At 40.1% G+C, this 14,854-nt stretch overlaps 1 protein-coding gene across 1 annotated transcript in view; it reads left to right on the forward strand.

Moving 5' to 3' along the window:
* Rmnd5a (required for meiotic nuclear division 5 homolog A) overlaps positions 1-14,854 on the forward strand; it is a 49,404-nt gene that overhangs the window by 17,506 nt on the left and 17,044 nt on the right. The window contains exons 4-5 of the mRNA XM_033765286.1: positions 9,410-9,544; positions 10,863-10,963. Coding sequence (XP_033621177.1) covers positions 9,410-9,544; positions 10,863-10,963 — 236 coding nt within the window. The remainder of the gene's footprint in view (positions 1-9,409; positions 9,545-10,862; positions 10,964-14,854) is intronic.

Genomic DNA, 14,854 nt, shown 5'->3' on the forward strand with positions numbered 1-14,854 from the left:
TTTTTTTTTTTTTTTTTTTTTTTTTTGATATGGGGGGAGTCAAACTCAGGTCCTTGTGCTTGCAAGGCAGGCAGCTGAACCACTGAGCTAAATCCCCGGCCCCTTTTATCCTGTAGATAAGAACATTGAAATTCATTTAGGGAGCCACCACCACGTCCAGCAGATCTCTATTTTAAATAAAGATTTCTTTGACAAGTAGCTGGGCATGGTGGGTGCACGCCTGTAATCCCAGCACCCAGAGAGGCTGAAGCAGGAGGTCACTGAGATTTTGAGACCAGCCTGGACTACATAGTGAGTCCAAGGCCAGCCTGGACTAGTGAGACTCTGTCTCAAAAAAAAAAGATTCTATGACGTGTTTTGTTTTGTTTTTGGTACCAGGGATCAAACTCGGGTCCTTGCACTTACAAGGCAGGTGGCAGAACCACTGAGCTAAATCCCCAGCACTTTGACATGTTTTTGTTGTTTGGTTTTTTCAAAACAATGTGTTGTGCTGGTTTTAATTTTCTCCTGTACTTTTAGGAAGTCTGGAATTCTGTCCTCATTGGGCATTTGCTTAATATTTTACTTGGTCATTTGACTTTAGTTTTTTTGTTTCTTAAGTAGGAAAATCCATAACAATGATTACTGCTTTATACTTTGCAGGTGTGTGTGTGTGCGCGCATGTTGAAGTAAATACTACTAAGATTTTAAGTGTCTCAGATCTACTGTTTGTAGTTAGAAGCTAAAAACATAATATGTGACCTTAAAGATTGTGGACTAGTTTGCTCATGTAAAAGTGCTTTGTGTTCAAATAAAGTATCTGGAAAGATTCTGAGGTAACACAGAGTAAGTTTGTATGGGATTGTAAAGGAAAGAGAACCGTGCTCTTACTTATCTAAAGTTTGTAGAGGTCTATCTTAAACACACCTGAAAGGATGCGCATGATTTAGAGCAGAGAAACATCATGGTGTTCTGTGGGGTGATTGGAGAGGCCAGGAGTCCTGCTTGACCAATTCGAAAGACTTCAGCGTGGCTTTAATCAGGTTGCTGCTCCTGGGAGCCGGGAAGGATCAGGTTGAGGAAAGACAAATGGTAGGCGACCTGTGGGGTGTGAATTTGATCCAACAAGACTAGGGGGAAACAGAGTAAATGAAAGTATTTGAGGATTAGTTTGATTTCATTAAATAGGATGAAAATAAAGAGTATTCAAGGATAAGGGAGAGAAGAGCCATGTTCCAAATACTGGACTGAATGCTTTACAGCATTTCTGTCCCATGATGCATGTACACTATTCCCACTTGACATGTGAGGAAACTAAGGCTCAGAGATCTTAAGTGGGGTTACTTGTCCCAGGTATGACTTGGAAGTGGTGGCTCAAGGTTTGGAAAGTGTCTTCACTGAGGAGTCTGTTCTGGTGAGACTGACCCTGATGGGGCTCATCATGTTGAGGGAGGGAGATGATGGTTAACAGTGACTTTGCCTCTAAACTGATCTGCCGCTAGATGGAGCAGCTACACTAGAAAGCAAAATGCTAACTGCATTGGAGAATGAGCAGTCAGGGTATACAAAGTGAGCCCTTAAATATTTTGAAATAGTTCAGAGTGAGTAGTCAGGAACTGCCTGTATGTTGGTATGACTGGATATAGGAGGAGAAAAAGTGAACAGATGAAATAAAATAAGGTCTTGCATGGAAATGTAGATAGAGTAGGTGATGTTAGATACATGCTGCTTCTAAAGAAAAAAAAAGCTTTTTTGAGTCGTGGGTATTGAACCCAGGGCCTTTGCACTCAGCTACATCCCAAGCTCTTTTTAATTTACATAGTTTGTGGAGATATAGGGTCTTACTGAGTTGCCAGGTTTGTCATCCTCCTACCTCAGCTCCCAGAGTGCTGAGATTACAGGTGTGCACCACTATGCCCAGCTGCTACCTCTGTGGTTCTGTTGTATATGAATAAGTCCTTCTGTACTGTAGTAGAGGAATGTTAGTGTTAAGGAAGGAAAAGAGGAAATTAAAAGCCTGGATAATTCACTCTAAGAAGAAAAAGATGCTGAGTTCTGAAATACAGATATACTTTGATATAGGGTAGGAGCAAGTGTTAGAATTAGTGAAAAGGAGTATGTAGCTGACAAAGTTATAAAAAGGAAATAGTAAAAAGCCAAACATGTGTTGCCTAAAAATAAAATATTTTAAATTTCTCCCCTCTTCCCCAGAAACTAGAGAGTAATTCAAGAAAATGTGATAGACAGTGCCTAAACTTTTACAATCATGTATTTTCATGGTCAAGGTGGAAGAATTTGCTTTTAAGATTACATGGTTTCATTAGGCACCGTATTCCCCAAGCCCTGCTTGCTTGGGCCACAGTGTTTGGTTGGAGTATGGGCCTGCCCCACCATCTTGGCCGCAGGCTGTGCTTTGGCTGGGACCAGTCCTTTCCCCGGCTCTTTCTCATTAGAGCTCTTAAGGAGGAACTGGGAATGTGTGAGCCTGGGAGTGGTCCGTAGCCCAGGAAAGAACGTGGGAATCAAAGCCCAGGTGTCAAGAGGAGGGGTGCAAAAAGGACTTCCTGCAAACTCAAACATGGGGAAGCACACCAACAGCTAGGGGTTCTCTGTTCGTTAATGGTAGGCGCCAGCACCTGTGTGACACAGTCCTGCGCTGCCCTTTTCAGTCTGAAGATCAGTCTCTGAACAGACGGTGGAGTTCAGCTTTCTCCACCATCTATTGCCTGGCATCTCTGGCTCCAGCATGCACACCTGGGTTTTTCTTATTACTCTTTTTCCAAACAGAATGAAGCTATGTGATTTAGTTGATACTGAGTATTTGTTGAATTATAGTTTAGGCCACGGGAAAGTCTGGAGCTTTGCAGTCAGATCTGACCCCAGGATGCAGGGTCAGAGAATCCCACTGGACGTAGAAGGTCCACTTTTGTCTAAGCAGGAAGATGGAATATTGTGCTTAATTTAATATCCAGGTCAGGTTAGCCTGAGAGAGAGAGGCCTACTCATTAAGCTTGCAGATTAATCCCATCTGTAATTATAGTTACAGTGTGTTTGTTTTTCTGTTTTTGTGACAGGGTCTTGCTATGGAACCCAAGTTGGCCTCAAACTCATAGTGATCCCCTTGCCTCCAAAGTGCTGAGATTGTACCCTTGTGCCACTATGTATACATTTAAATGATTTTAAATTAATATTGATTGATTGATTAAGGTAAGGTCTTGCTATGTAGTCCAGGCTGGCCTTGAACTTGCTATATAGCCCAGGCTGGCCTCAAACTCATGACAATCCTTCTGCCTCAGTCTTTTGAGTGCTGAGATCACAGGAATGTGCCATCACACCCAGCCGTGTTATTTGATATTTCTGTTAACGCACTCCATATTATTTATATTCTGTAATGATTCTAATAGTAATTCTAACTATAGCATCAGAAGATTAGGTGGTAAGGCCTGCTGTTTGGATACAGCACTGTATATTGAAAGATTTACTATTGGGTGGATACTGGTAGAGGATTTTAGAAACGTTATTTAATTTAATCTGCATCAGCATGTTGTAAGGTTGCGATTATTGTTTCTGGATATAGATGTGAAAACCAAGGTGAAGTGACCTGCCTGAGGTCACAGAACTAGAGAGCAAATGGAAAAACTGGGATAAATCCAGATTTTAAGACGAGGAACCTTTTTCAACTGGGGTTCCTTAAGAGAAATAGTCCTTAGTGCCCTGAGGGTACTTGGGTGTGTGTGAGAATTTTTCTCCTTTACCTCTAGGATAGTGAGAGAGCTATATCCCTGCGGGCAGTGGGGGAGTTAATAGTCACTCCTATGGACATTTCACTGATCTGTTCTGATAAGGAGGCAAAGAGGGGAGCAGATTGACCAGAGCTGAAAGGTTATGTCAAACAGCAGCTAGGAATAGGGATGCAGAAGTGTGGCAGGGGGTGAGATTCGGGAGCATTTAAAAATCAGCAGTAGTTTGGCACATTGTTCCCTTTGGTTTATGAAGTAAGGTTGGATTGATGTGAATCTGTCTCTTTTTGAGAACAAGGTAGAAGAATGAGAATATTAGAGTCTAAAAAGGTGTTGCCATCTAAAGGTGCATTTTCAAAACGTTGATTATGCTGGGCATGATGGCACACACCTGCAATCTCAGTACTTGGGAGGCTGAGTTCAAGTTTGAGGCCAGCCTGAACTACACAGTGAGACCCTGTCTCAAAAAAACCAAACAGACCATCCCCCTCTGCCCTTCCAACCAAAAACCAAATATGCCCTACTACTAGATTTATTTCTTCTTCACCTGCAGTTTGTAAAACACTGCTTTCTGATAAATGCCTAAGTATAGATCATTTCATCATGGGCTATGTATGTCATCGTCAGCCTGCTGTACTAGGTATTGCCAATTTTTTTCCTAAAGGGTTAATACCAATTTACAGCCGAACCTGTAAACTGACTGTGATTTACCAAACATGTATGATAGTACCTGCTTCCTCATTACTCACCTATGTGTGGTATCATCAGATTTTAAAATCTTTTAAAATCACATGGGTGTGGATTAGTATCTAGTTGTACTAGTTTTGCTTTTCTTAGGTGATCTTTGAGCTTGAACATCTTATGTTTGTTTGACCCTTAGGGTTGCTCCCTTTCATAAGGCTCATGGATTTTATCTATTTTTTTCCTGTTAGGTTGTTTGTCTTTTTACTGATAGGAGCTTGTGTTTGTTTACAAGCTCTTCTGAGTATTAATCTTTTGTGGGTTGAATGCAAAGTAGCTGTCTTTTCCAAGTCTGAGGGGAACTAAAACCCAAGTCTTGCTCCGGTAAGTGTCCTTAACAGCCTCTCATTGCTAACCACATTAACTAGATGCTGAGAAGGAAAACTAATTCCCAGTAGGTGCAGCAATTGTATGCTGTTAAATTTGTGCACAAATTTGTCTTTGAAGTAGTTGGGAAAGTTTGAAAAAATATATTAACTTTATTCAGCAAATTTGTACTTAAGAAATATACAAATTATATGTCATTGCTAACTGCTCAATAATTACAAATTTATAAAATATATTTGAGAAGAAGATAGATTTTTGATAGTGAAAGCATGTCCTTAAAGTGTGACAGATTTGTAAGCATGTTCATGGTTTGGCCAGAGACATAGAGTGCACTGTAGCTTATTTCCTATCAGTCTTGGCCTCCAGACTTAATGTATCATGGATTTGTCTTTCCAAGTCATAGCACCCTCTTCAGATGGACACATCCTTGAATGTATTTTTTTTTTAAAGCTTTTGATTGGAATCCTTACTTAAGAACATTGTGCTAGGTTTTTCTCTCCTTTAAAAGTTATGAAAGGGGGCCGAGGATTTATCTCCATGTTTCTGCTGCCTGCCTCACAAGTACAAGGTCCCAAGTTCAATCCGTGGTACCAAAAAATAATATAAAAGTTGTGAAAGGAAAAGCTGATCACGGTGATACACACCCATCATCCCAGCACTGTGGAGGTGAAACAAGAGGATTGCCAGAGAGTGCTGAGAGTTCAGTCAGTCTACGCTGCATAGTTCATTCAGGGCAAGCCTGCGTGATATAGCGAGATCTGTCTCAAAAAAAATAAAAAAAGATGATTGGAAAAAAGTACAGAAAAGCGGAGATGCTGATAATAGTCAGGTGTTTCTCTGTTTCAGCCACCTCCTCGCTGGTTTGCAGTGCTGCTGATTTCTGGGCAGCCATGCAAGTGAGCTTGGTCACCTAGCAACAGCAGCTGGAACCAATCTCTGATGCAACTGTGTGTAAGGACCTGCAGTCAGAACAAAGGCGCCTCTTGTTACCATCTAAGCTTTTTTGCTATGTGCTACCAGAATAAAAACTATGAAAGAAGTTTTCCTATTCACCTTGGTGGTTTAAACTGGAAAATTGGAGTGGTAGAAGGGACTCAGAAGAATGCATTGCTCACTCACCCTTATTTGTTTCCAAAAGGTAGCAAATAGGACTTACGGTGGGAATATAGTTAGAGATACTCCTTTTTTTTTTCCTGTTGGTACCAGAGATTGAACTCAGGTCCTTGCACTTGCAAGGCAGGCAGCAGAACCACTGAGCTAAATGCCTGGTCCTGTTAGAGATATTCTGAGTGTAGGAGGTATTTGATTTTTCTCAGTATGAACCATAGTAAGCTTTAAGGAAGTAAATGTTTATGAAGAACAATGATATAAACTGTTTAACAAAGCTGAAGGACAGTTTTTAAATGTTAGACTCTTTAAAGTTTTCTAGATGATGGACGTGTGTGGGCGGGCAGGCAGTACAGGAGATTAAACCTAGGGCCTTCATGTTGAGCTACATCTCCAGCCCTTTTTAGTTTTGATTTTAAGATGTGCTCTGGCTGAATTGCTAAATTACCTGAGCTTGGCTTGAACTTGTGATCCTCTTAACCTCAGTCTTCCAGAGTGCTGGGGTTAGGTGTATGCCATTACTTATGGCTCATTTGCTGTGTAATTAAAGTTATTCAAGGAATATTTTTGTTTGATCTGATCAGTTACTGTCTGGTAGTGGCTTATTAAGTTCTGACTTGATGTATAATGCCAAGTAAAATTGTCTTCAGGAATACATGTTCCAAAGTTGTTTCATATTTTCCTGGGGAATAGGTACCTGAGTTGATGGGATTGGAGAATAACCATTTGGTGGTTAAGTAGAAACCTGGAGGTTGTGTTTGGGAAGAATGAAGTCATCAGATCAATGAAGAACCTGTCTTAGCCTCAGTGGTTCCAGGGTATAACTAGCACTTAGACATCACAAGAGTAAAGTGGCAGATTCTTGAGTTTGTAATGCATTTTGCCATACTCATATACCCATCCTTTTATTCATTTGGATGGCCTTTAGGGAAATAAAGTGAGACAGCATAATATATACCATCTTCTGGGCTGCTGCTCTAGTCCAGAAGAAGAACAAAATAGACCACTCCATTCTAGCTGTCATAGGCAAAGAGAAATGACTTGCTTAGAAGTATCAGTGAACTGTTACAAAATTTCTTCTCAGTGTGCAGAATCTAATAAGCAGAAGTGAAACTTGAGAATCTTATACAAGTGATTGTGGTTCTTCACTGTTAGTGAGCCATCTGTCCAGTATGTGCAAGTCCTCTGGTGCAGTCCCCAGCACAGAAAATCTATGGTTAAAAAAAAAGTGTGATTGGGCCGGGGATTTAGCTCAGTGATTCTGCCACCTGCTTCACAAGCATAAGGTCTTGAGTTCGATCCCTGGTCCAAAAAAAAAGATTTTTAAAAAAAACTTTTTTTCTTTTGTCTGAATGATTCCAAATCTTATGTATTTAGGCTACTGGTTGAACCTCTAAAACAGGGTGGTAGATAGTGGTAAATGGCTCTTTATGGAGCAGAAAATTGTGCTTAATTTTGGAGAGGAACATTCTTCTGTATTGTGATTGTGAATAGTTGGTTGTCTGCAGTTGCTGTTGGAGGTTACTATCTGTTCTCATATGTCCTATAAAGCAATTCCTTATTAGACAGTATTTTAGTAGTGGTTGACTAGGATTGTTGTTTCAGTTACATCAAAATGATTTTGTCTAGTTGGCTGTAGTTTTAAATGCTAGAGGTTATTAGAGGGCAATGCCTCTGAAAAAATGAAGGGGTCAGAAGCAAACTAGACAAAGACTTTCAGATTCTGTTGTGGATCTGCACCTCTTGTACTCTTGATGCTCTGGATTTCCTTCTTTATTGTCTGAAAAACTGACTTCAGCAATTGTTTTAGAGCAAGTTTGTCAGTAACACATTCATCTGAGAATGTTTTATTTTCCTTCATCTAGGATTGTCGTTATTTCATCTTCATTCCGAAAGGATATTTACACTGGGTATAGAATTCTGAGAATAGTGTTCTTTTTGTAACTTGAAAAATCTTGTATCACTTCTTTGTGGACCTTATGGTTTCTTTTGAGGCATGTGCATTCGTTGGAACCACTTTCTTTATCAGCTTCCAAATTTTTTGTTTTCAGTTTTCAGCATTTGTGAAGTGTTTGTTTTTTCTTTTTGGAGTACCCTGGGGTTCTTGAAACTGTAGGTTTTTATCACTGGCAAATTTGGGAGATAGTATTCAGATATTTCAACTAAGCTTCATTCTTTCTCATTTGCTTTGTTTGGTACCGGGGATTGAACTCGGGTCCTTGTGCTTGCAAGGCAGGCCACTGAACCGCTGAGCTAAATCCCCGGCCCTCATTTGCTTTTTTGATGATGTCATTGTTAGGGCCTTTGTTTTCCTACAGGCAGTTGAGGCTGTGTTCATAAAAGCCTCTTTTCTACTGTTTAGATGGAGCATCACTGACTTGGTACCCCTCCACTTCCTTCTCTTTCTGAGCCCTTCCAAGGAAATTTTTTACTTTGGTTACTGTATCTTCTAAATCTTTGCTAATAAGCCTTTATGGCTTATTTCCACAATGTGTGTTTGACCTTATTCTTGGAGTACTTTTGTAATAATCACTGTGGAGTCTTTTTTAATGATTCCAACATCTGTGTCATTTTGGTGTTAACATCTGTTGATCTTTTCCAGTATGAGCTGAAATTTCCTTGGTCCTTTGTATGCCAAATATTTTTTCTTTATACCTTCAACATCGTGAGTGTTATGCTTTAGTACTCTCATTTGTTTGAATTCTATGTAGAATGTGGATTTTCTGTTTTACAGGCAGTCAACCTGATTGGATTCAGACCAAAGCACTGAGGAGGCTTCTCTAGGATATTGTTTCATATCATTTTCATCTTGTGTATATCACACTGTAGCACCCTACCCTGCTTCTGTTCTGTTTCCTAATCTGTGGTATGATGTTTAGAGTCAGACCCATGCTTGCACACATAACTCAGGAATACATAAAGTACTTTTTCACCACTTGGTCAGCTCCTCTCCCTCAACCCTGACCTCTGTACTACAGTTATTGGGATATACCATGGATTATTTTGTAGTCTTATGTTGCCCATCACAGACAGTGGTGTAGTGAGCATGCTTTTACAGGTAGATCCTTGGTGTGTAATTCTTAAAATATTGCTGTAGTATGATGCCTTGAAATTAGTTTACTTACCTGTACTTACCTGATGGCCTTTTCACAGAAGTTAACATTAGATCTGTGTATTTTTTTCTAAATACTCTGCGAAGACTGCAGCTATGCCAACCTGAATGTACCCTATGTTGTCTAAATACCTCTTTTTTTTAATGGGGTGTCAAACTCAGTACCATATGCTCACCAATCAGGAAGTGGCACCACTGGGCCCAACATGCGCTTTTTTATTCTTGAGCACTAGTCCATACATAGTTCACAAAGAAGCAGTGGGAAGAATTCCTTCTTGTGGTAGTTGTGGTAAATTGGTATTGGGTACTTACTGAGAAGATCTCAGTGGAATGTAGACCATTCTTTCCATTACTAGGTGGAATGAAAAAAATCATCTGTTCATGATTCCTTTTTCTTTTTCAGAATTTTGATTCTGACATAAGTAGTGTGGGAATAGATGGCTGCTGGCAGGCAGACAGCCAGCGGCTTCTCAATGAGGTGATGGTGGAGCACTTCTTCCGACAAGGAATGCTGGATGTAGCCGAGGAGCTCTGCCAGGTAACAGGGCGCCGCCTGGGAGGATGTAGAAAACAGAGGGGCCTGGGATGCAGCTCTGTGAGAGGGCGCTTGCTCAGCACGCAACAGGCCTGGCTTCTGTCCCTGTACTACAAAAAGCAAAAACAGACAGTGACAGCACCACCAACAAACAAAAGAAAAAAAGAAGGTTGTTTGGATTATTTACAGAGCAGAATGAATCTTCTACAGGTAGATTTATTTTTTTAGTCCTGGGAATTGAACTCAGGGCCTTATGCTTGCCAGGCAGGCACTGTGCCGCTGAGCTACATCCCCAGCCCCAGATAAATTTTTAATATTTTAATTGTTAGGAATTACTAGGGTTATTTAATTACTAGCAAATCTTTCTGTTTTTATTTTTATTTTCCTTGAGTGATGAAAGTTGTGATCCTAAAGTTACCTGAATTGTTCTTTCTTTGTTCCTGGCCCAGTAAGCTGGTCATGAGTCAAAGGGATCAAAAGTGATATTACTTCCCTCTTTTGAGAAGGAAAGTTCATATAGCAGAGATAAGGAAAGGGACAGAAAACATTAATGTTTGTTCTTCTGATCTAGTGCAGTTTAAAGAAATTTATCAGATGAATTTCAGACTAAAATTTACATCAGGTGAGCGGTGCTTCATTTCCAGTAGCAACAAGCATAGGAGTCTCAAAACAGTTCACCAATATCCTGTAGTCTTAATAGTATTTACTTCAAGCAAAGCTCTGCTTTTATTCCTCACTGCAACCCCATCAAGTAGAAATTATTCCTGATCAACACATGAGAAATCTGAGGTCTGGAGAAGTTTTTAATGAGGGATCTGGCATTCATGTCTCCAAAACTGTTCTATTTTCACCTATTCAAATATGTTATACCTCAAATCTTTCTTTATAACCTGTAGGAATTTTGTTTGTCCATATATATTTTTTTATAGAAAAACAGTAGCAAAGGCCCAGATAGCAGTGGCTTAGATTAAAATGTTTATTTTTCATGCACAGAAGTAGAAGGTAGTTGGAGGCCCACAGCATACATGATAGCTCTTAAGAGATTCACACTCCTTGTACTCTGCTATTTCTGGGAAGGACAGAGTGTGCATATTTATACTTCACTGGCCAAGATTTACATCTTGAAAAGCATTATTCAGTTTTATTTCTCAGTAGCAGGGATGAGGGTGGGCAGTCATCAGTCTCCACCCCCAAAATGTATGTTAAAAAATAAATTGTCTTTGATGGCTTGCCCTATATTTTCTAGTCTAGAGTATGTTTTTACCACTATGCCTTTATTTTGGTTACTTATTGTTAACAAAAGTTCTTTCTTCTTTTTCAGGAATCTGGTCTTTCTGTAGACCCAAGTCAGAAGGAACCATTTGTGGAGTTAAATCGAATATTAGAAGCATTGAAAGTCAGAGTTCTGAGACCTGCTCTGGAGTGAGTTTTTCTGTTGGCTAATTTGCAAGAACTCTCTATAAGAAAGAAAGGTTACTTAAAAAACACATTAGAAATTCTTAGGTATATTTATCTTACCTGGGGCAGTCTTTAGAGAAATCAAAGGAGAATTTTCTTTTATCCAAGTGAAATATGGGAAAGTGCAATATGAGAAAGTGGTACAGCTTACTTATCAGTTGGTCTCAGTTCCCACGAGAGAAAAGGGGTTCCACCACCCCTGCTGTCCCACTGTTTTCTGTGCACTCAAGTTGTAACTGAGGCATTGTTGTTCAGGTGGGCCTCATCTGATATTCGAGCTCCCCAAATGTGCTAGCATTCTAAGGCAGGATGGAGTGGGAATTTGAACTAAGTGGTAAGCATGAAGATTGCACACACTGTACACACGTACTCTGTTCTTCATTACTGTAGATTTTGATGATTCACTCTGAACTCACTGAGACAAATTATATGAAATTACTGAGTGGACTATAACAAGTACTATCCTAGACATTGTCAGCAGACGTTTTCATAAAGGGCCAATTAATAAGTTTTACTTTTTGTAGGTCACATATGGTCTCCCTCCCATATTCTTGTTTGTTTTGTTGTAACCCTTTAAAAATGTAAAAAGTTGTTTTTTGTGACCTATCATTTAGAACAGGCCGCAAGCTATATTTGGCCTGTGCCATAGTTAGCTGACTCCTAGAATATTTCATTGTGAAGGTTACCAGGATATTTATAATAAATAGCTCATAAAATAAAGCAATATGACAGAAGCAGTATGTGAGGATCTAATGTAGAGTCCTGGTATTTTAAAATGGAAAAACTGCCTGGTGTGATGGTGCATGCTAATCCTAGCACTTGGAGACTGAGGCAGGAGGATCACTTTGAGTTTGAGGCCAACCTGAGCTACGTAGTGAGTTCAAGTCCAATTTGAACTACTTAGTGAGACCCTGTCTCAAAAAAAGGAAAAATTCAGCCGGGTGTGGCAGAACACACCTGCAATCCCAGCACTTGGGAAGTTTGCAATCATCCAGGATCTGATTTTCAGCATTGTAAACTTGGGAATCCATGTGTGTGCGTACGTGTGTGTTGTTTAATACTAAGATCAGGTCAGTTAACAAAAACTGGAATTATTTATGTGCACAGTTTGGATTGCCAGTGGCTCTAAAACTAGCTCATGCTAGGCACATCCCTGTGGAAGGCATAGTCTAATATGAACTTGCCAACCATGGAAATGTAGCAAGAGGAGATTGTTCTAGAAAATTTTACTGTTTTCCACCAAAAATATCCTGATGCCATTATCTCCACCATGGAGTTTAAACTGTTAGTTCAGAGTTCATTAGTTGACTTGTCTCTTGTCTTCATTGCCTCGGTCTGTCTGTCTGTCTGTCTGCCTTTCTTTATCTTTTTCCATTACTAGCCATCCTCCTTTTTTAAAAGTTTATTTACATTGTTAAAACATTGCTTGATACGAAGCTCCATGTTTGAAAGTGTTTTTTTGTTTGTTTGTTTGTTTTGAGACAGGGTTTTCCTATGTAGTTCAGGCTGAACTTGAACTCACTATGTATCCCAGGTTGGCCTGGAACTCACAGTGATCCTCCTGCCTCAGCCTCCTAAGTCATGGGATTACAGCCGTGCACCACCACTCCTGGTATTGTTTGAATTTTGAGCCAGCATTACTTATCCTAATATATGAGCTAGGCACAAAATCAAAAGGTACAACAGAAACAAAGTGCAGTTGCTTCTCAGTCACCTAATATCTTAGCTCACAGGTGGTTTCCATTAGTCTTTCTCTTGTGCATCCTTTCAGAGATACTCCATACACGTACAAGTTTATATGTATTATTTATGTATACGTTTTTATTTACAGCTGGTTGCATACCTCACACTATCATCTTGCTTTTTCCACTTGAAATTTTGGAAAGTACCTGCTGTATAGAGCTATCTCATTTTTTGTGGTGGCTTTTGTGTGGCTTGTTGTGGTGCTTAGTGTTCTGCTGTAGGATTTATACCTTAACTCTATTTAACCTGCCCCTAATGGTAAATGATTAGTTGTTCTAGGCTTCTACTTTGTAAGCAGTACAACAGTGAATAGTGGTTGTACTTTATTTTGAGCATACCCAGCTGTATCTTGAGGGTGCGTTCTGAGAATGTTGGGACAAGGTGCATTTTAAAATTGAATTGAGTTTGCAAAATTTTTCCCTATAAAAGCTTCTCCAAAATACGTTACTACCACAACAGCAAGGGTTTTTTTCCCATCTGTGTTACCACAGTTGATTCTCTACCTCCTTCCTTTCCCCCTCTTTCTTCTATTCCCGTGTCTCTTCATAATCTTTGTACGTTTGTAGTGGAGGAAGAACAGCATGTTTTATTTTCCATTTGCATTTATCTTATGAGTGAAGTTAGGGTACATTTTCTCTAAGTAGGATCACAGCTTCATTCTGGCCAAGGTCTAGGTCTCTAGGCCTCTGGCTTGGGTGAGTAGTCTTTTCATGCCAGGGGCTGTCTTCAGGCAGAGGGATTACTACTGAGATACTGCAGATTTGATCCCAAGGGCCTGTGTGAACATTTCACCATGGCCTCTGGGCACTCGCAGTACTCTTTCAAACAGCTTACAGATAGTTGTATTTGCAAACACCTCAATGGAAAGCCATATGGAACAGAAAATTTCTGAATGGTTGTGAAAAAGGAGCGGGGAAGGTTACTTAGAAAAAATGAAACTATCAGAGGTATTCAGATGGAACAAGCCATAAACACTATCCTGGAGGCTGCTGAAATTTGGTGTGGAGTCCATCTTTGAGGCGAGAAGTTAGGTGAGGATAGAAAAGCCAGAGAGGCAGCAGAGGCTGTCTTTGCAGTTCGGTGGAGCATATGACCAGTGGTCCCAGGATGAGAAAATGCTTGCAAGACTTCAGAAAGATTGTAGTTCCAGTTCAGTGAAGAAAACAGTTTGTAAGTGGGGAATAGTTCTAGAAAATGAAAGCAGAGGAAGCAGTCAGAAGTACCTGCTCCTGTAGCCTTCCCTTTCGCGGAGAGGAGGGCGACAGTGATCAAGCAGTTTCTGGTGTCTGCTCTCTTGTTCCTAGAGGTGGCTTCTTGTAGGTGGGCATTTTTCACTAGCCACAAAAGCCTTAAGGAACCAAGGCTGTGATGTGAGAGAAGTGGAGAAGGGCAGTCACAGCTTAACATGTTGTAGTTTACTTCCCTAGAGTTCAGTTGTCTTCCTCCATCTCCAGTTCATTGGTCTTAATTCTGAAAAGGCAGGAGAGCTGATCTGTCTGTCACTTAGTCTGATGGAGAAAGGTACCTTTATTAAAGAGAAGCTGGGCCCGGGATTTAGCTCAGTGGTCCAGAGTTGGATCTCTGCTTTACCCTCCTGCCCCCCCCCCAAAAGAGAAACACTAATTGTAATTGCAAATGTAAAGAAGCGCCCAGTGGGAATGATACAGGAGAGAGGGGAACACATGGACTAGAGAGGCCAGAAGAGGAGACACATTTTGAATGGCACAGTTTTCTGTTCTGTTTATATTTTTACATTAACTGCTGGTGAAAGTTTATAGAAAGTTTCAGCACTGTAGATATTCCTCGGGAGAAAGAATAGACATTTTCTGAATATTATCTTTACCAAGGACATCAGCTATGTTGTAACTAGGTAGGCAGACCATTACTAGAGAAATTGAGGATCAGAGAAAAGTGTAAATTTCCCTGAAGTGTTTAAAAGCGTATGGCGCTATACCTGTATATGGAGATTACTATTATTTATTAGACTTCTAAAAACCCCTTATAAGTCTTAAGTATTGAAAAACATAACCAGTCTGTACAGCTGTGCAGTATGGTAACCAATTACCATGAGTAAGCTATTAGCCACTGTTACTAGTCCCTGCATTGCTGAGA

The sequence above is a fragment of the Fukomys damarensis genome, unplaced genomic scaffold (genome assembly GCF_012274545.1).
Source record: "Fukomys damarensis isolate Sample0158 unplaced genomic scaffold, DMR_v1.0_HiC HiC_scaffold_2, whole genome shotgun sequence".
Taxonomy (NCBI): domain Eukaryota; kingdom Metazoa; phylum Chordata; class Mammalia; order Rodentia; family Bathyergidae; genus Fukomys; species Fukomys damarensis.